At 38.9% G+C, this 4,694-nt stretch overlaps 1 protein-coding gene across 1 annotated transcript; it reads left to right on the top strand.

The window, feature by feature from the left end:
- Positions 1-772: 772 nt before the first annotated feature.
- Positions 773-4,323, top strand: LOC135078841 (acidic juvenile hormone-suppressible protein 1-like). Its single transcript, XM_063973396.1, has 8 exons — positions 773-880; positions 1,162-1,295; positions 1,435-2,256; positions 2,363-2,529; positions 2,616-2,869; positions 2,950-3,162; positions 3,250-3,432; positions 3,792-4,323. Exons 1-8 carry the CDS (start codon positions 781-783, stop codon positions 4,055-4,057), a joined length of 2,139 nt encoding a protein of 712 aa, XP_063829466.1. The 5' UTR covers positions 773-780; the 3' UTR covers positions 4,058-4,323.
- Positions 4,324-4,694: the final 371 nt, after the last annotated feature.

Genomic DNA, 4,694 nt, shown 5'->3' with positions numbered 1-4,694 from the left:
TTTGACAACCTTTGTCGGAAACATTAATCAATGAAAATATTGTCCGAACCCTTAGTATTTCTCTTCGACAAATACTTTAACACATTGTGAACCACTTTTCTTTCACGACTTTAAAAAGATTTTAGCAATTTAATTCACAAAATCAATTGCGCACATTTAAAATAAAGTTTGTTTACACTTTGACAGCAATAGACTGACATGCAAGGTGACATGTCAATGAAGTTTTCAGTTACTGTTGCCATTAAAAGAAATTAGTACCATTAGTTTTCCGCAACATGGCGAGGGTTTTTATGTTCCTGGTCAGGCTATACATTTAGTTGTAAAACATTAATTAAGGTTTAAAATCAAATTGTGCACAATAACATTTCCCTTTAGATCGCTAACAAAACAAATATTTAATCAAAATCATTTTCTTATGTCAAAACAAATCATTTGAAGCTGTGTGAGTAATATAAGTAGGTATTATAAATTGTGACGATTAAGTTTTTACAACCATTTTTTAAACTGTGAAAGCTGAAATTAATTTTTTTAAATTTATTTATTTGGTTCACCAATACATTGAAAATACATATTTATTGTGTTCTGTTCCATTAATCTATATGTCACAAATTAGTATGAATAAAACAATGAGAATAATAGACCTTTGCTTTCTTTTATCCGAACAGATTAAGATAGGTCAGGTACGAAGTGTTTTTACACAGGGTACTTGACCTATACCTGGGAGATAAGGATGCGTCTCCTATAAATAGGGTAGCCGCTGTTTACTGGGCATCATTCGGCATGGCTCGACTCGTGCTGTGTGTGTTGGCCTTGTTGGCTAGTGGGCTCTGCGCCCCAGAGCCTGCGCCTAGCGTGGAACAGCTACAACAAACCGTCCCTGGTAAGTAATAAGACTTAATTTAGCTTGACACCTTCCTTGGAAAAAATAGTGCATCTTCAGCTTCTTTCTTTGATCTTTCCACATAATTCTAAAACCTATTTAGTCTGGTGGTGGCCGTAATGTGGTCTGCTAAAGACTATCACGTATCTCAATTTAGCATCAGCAAAGTATTTACTATTATTATTATACTAATTTGTGCATATGCCTAGTTTTTTTTTATTTGTTTATTTCAACCTCAATTGAAAGTGCATTTTGGATTTAATTTTGTTTTTTGTGAAAAGTGAGCCATGAGGACTTGGAACAGCAGCAGAAGCTGATGCTCTTGTTCTTCCACACGCACGAGCCGTTGCACCTGGCTGAGCACATCGAAATTGCTACATCATGGGACTTGATGAAAAACCTCGACAAGTACCACGTACGTTTTGTTTCTACATTTATAAATATTCTTTCATATTACCCACATCACAGCTCCTCTTCTGTAAAGAAAAAACATGTCAATCTCTTTTTCTTTTTAAATCTTCTGCACTGTTATTTACCTATTTCTTATTTTACAGAATGCTACAGCCGTCAACCTGGTCGCAAAGATGATTGCACACGATTGGCTGCTCCCTCAGGGCTTACCTTTACATCTGCACGAATACGAGCACACTTTCCAAGTGCAAACCTTTTTCAATCTTCTGTACTCTGCAAAGACTTTCGACACTTTCTACAAGACTGCCGTATATCTAAGGCATCACATTAACGAATACATCTTCGTGTACATTACGACCGTCGCCATCTACCACCGCGCTGACACCCAAGGAATCATCGTTCCTCCGCTATACGAAATTTTCCCCTCATTCTTCAACAACGGAGAGATCATGGCCACTGCCCAAAGGATTACCACTCATGGACACCGATGGGTTGAGCACTATCCTAATACCTATGTTTGGGACAACAACGTGGTTGTTATGTGGAACACTACAGTCTGGCCTTACTACAGTCAAGAAATGCCTGTATCCTACTTCACTCACGATTATGGTCTCAACAACTACTACTACAACATTCATATGCTCTACCCGTTCTGGCTTGGAAATGAAGTAGTGCCTTTAGTCAAAGATCACCGCGGTGAATGGTTCTGGTTTGTTCACAAGCAGATCCTCGCTCGTTACTACATGGAGAGATTGTCCAACGGTCTTGGTGAGATTCCCGAGCTTGGTCTTGACATCGTTGAACATGGTTACACATCTGGCCTGGTCTACCACAACGGTATTCCTTACCCTGTTAGGCCCAACTACTTATACCTGCAACAGCCTGGGTTTGTGCACAAAATCAACCAGATCGTTGACTTTGAACACCGCATTCACGAAGTTATTGACTCAGGATACTATATCACTGTGAGTTTACCGCAAGGTTCTATTATTATTAATAATGTATCTAATTACATACAATATGTATGTAATATTGAATAAAATATGTACCTATTCTATTAAATGTTTCTAGCCTTCTGGCGAGCATGTTAACATCAACCACCCTGAGGCTATTGATGTGATTGGACGTTTGATTGAAGCCAACGTGGACTCGCCTAACAACATGTACTACAAAGACTTCATCAGTGTCTGGAAGAACCTCCTCGGAAACTCTAATGTGTACGAGCCCACATACTGGAAGTATGTTCTAAATTTTTTACAGTTATTTTTCCCACGATTTAGAAAAAATGGATAGAATTTAAGCTGATGTAACATTTCACTTTTAGGGGCATCCCATGGGTCTTGCCATCAGTCTTGGAACAGTACCAGACCGCTCTTCGTGATCCAGCGTTCTACATGATCTGGAAGCGAGTACTGCATCTGTTCACTTTATGGCAGGAGAAACTTCCTCACTACACCCACGAACAGCTTTCTCTGCCTGATGTCGAAATTCAGAGTGTTGCGGTTGACAAACTGGTGACATACTTCGAGAACTCCTACATGAATGTTACCAACCACCTGCACTTGAACGAAGTCGAAAGTAAGATTTCAAAAGATGGCCGTATCCTGTGAATATTGTTCACGATTTCACATAATTTAAAAAAATGATTTGGTTTTTAGGCGAGCTCGTATTAGACAACAAGAGTGTAGTGGTGCAGCACCCACGTCTGAACCACAAGATCTTCAGCTTCCGCGCAAATGTCCACGCCAATGTTGCCAAGAACGTTGTTGTCCGTCTGTTCTTGGGTCCTAAATACGACAGTCTCGGCAAGGAGATCCCGCTCCACTTGAACACTGAGAACTTCTTCCAAATCGACCAGTTCCCTTACTCCTGTAAGTCTTCATACTGATTTTAACTGCTTATTACACTTGATTTCATAAAGTAATGGACGTCGATGGTAATATTTTTCTTAATTCCAGTGACCCAAGGAGACAATGTCATCGTCCATGCGTCCAACGAGAACCAGTTCTTCATGAAGGACATGCCATCTTCGTATGACGTTTACGAAAAGGTTCAGAGCGCGTTGCAAGGCCACGAGCAGTTCTTGTACGACACATCTTTGAAGATTGACCACTTCCCGCAGCGACTTATGCTGCCTAAAGGTAAAATTGCCATTTTATTAACAAGAATACAATATAATAATTTATTTATTTATTAGGGAGATCAACAGTTTACAAACAATGTAACATTAACACTTAATACTATGGAAAACCAATAACAGATACCCACGTAGTAGCTTAGTTTAAATTATCTGTGTACAAACAAACATTCATCTACTAGACTTTATTGCGGTAAATGTATTAGATTCGTAATGAATGTCCGTTTCACAACCAAAGACGATTAGCATGCAACATAGGCATGCACAAATTGTACAAGAAGTCTTTAAATAATTTCTATCTACACCTGCTGCTGAAAGTAAAATTTGGTGTGCCTCTAAACGCTGACCTTATATCTTTTCCAGGTCGCGTCGGTGGCATGCCTTTCGTGCTGATGGTCTACATCTCAGAGTACCACGCTCCCAACGTCCTCCACGGCACTGGCTTCGACCCCAAGCTGTCTTTGGGTCTTGGATCTGGCGCTCGCTTCTACACTGGAGATCCTCTGGGTTACCCGCTCGACAGGCCACTGTACGAATGGCAGGTACTAGACCTCAAGAACATCAGGTTCCAGGATGTCCTAATCCACCACAAACATACCCCCGAAATCTACGTAAGCCATAACGAATGATGACCTCACCCGCCGTTTTGATCGATGCCGGCAATGTGTTTTATAGCCACCAGTGATATTAGTTTATTTATTATAATCCATATAACAGCAACTGAACAGTACAAATATGTTATGTATCTCCCCACGAACAAATAGCAAGTACAATAGTCGAATGTTGCAGGCATCATTATAGTTTAATATTACTGCTATGTATTCTATTAGTGTATGTATTGAACTTTTTATATCTATTGTGTATAGATAAATAAATATATAAATATTATGTAAAAGTTTGTTTTGTTTTACCTTCCAAATAGTCAGCGGCGTGCAATGCATTATTCGTAGTTAATTAAGGCCCGATTCGACCGAACTTTTATCCGAGAATAACTCCTGGTAAAACTGACTGACAGTTTCAGTATGGGAAATATGTCAAAACTGACGATTTATTCTGAGATTAATATTTACTCTTGTTTGGTCGAATCTACCCTAAGTCAGATAGTAGGTATAATAGACAACACATCAGACGATACATTTTTGTGTAGAAATAATACAAATAAAATACTCAAATCAAAGTGGTCTCTTTATCTTGTTGTCGTATGGTTAGGTACACCGTAGTTTATATACCCGTAGTTTTTTTTTATAAATACACAATTGTTAGGAA

Source organism: Ostrinia nubilalis, chromosome 15, assembly GCF_963855985.1.
Source record: "Ostrinia nubilalis chromosome 15, ilOstNubi1.1, whole genome shotgun sequence".
Taxonomy (NCBI): Eukaryota; Metazoa; Arthropoda; class Insecta; order Lepidoptera; family Crambidae; genus Ostrinia; species Ostrinia nubilalis.
This window is presented reverse-complemented; position numbering and strand designations above follow the sequence as displayed.

What these genes read in the sequence shown, in the direction of transcription:
- LOC135078841 (XM_063973396.1), top strand. Translation starts at nt 781, where the DNA reads ATGGCTCGACTCGTGCTGTGTGTGTTGGCCTTGTTGGCTAGTGGGCTC. An exon ending in AAAACCTCGACAAGTACCAC is followed by an intron (nt 1,296 to 1,434) that starts GTACGTTTTGTT and finishes CTTATTTTACAG; the next exon opens with AATGCTACAGCCGTCAACCT. An exon ending in CGACCAGTTCCCTTACTCCT is followed by an intron (nt 3,163 to 3,249) that starts GTAAGTCTTCAT and finishes TCTTAATTCCAG; the next exon opens with TGACCCAAGGAGACAATGTC.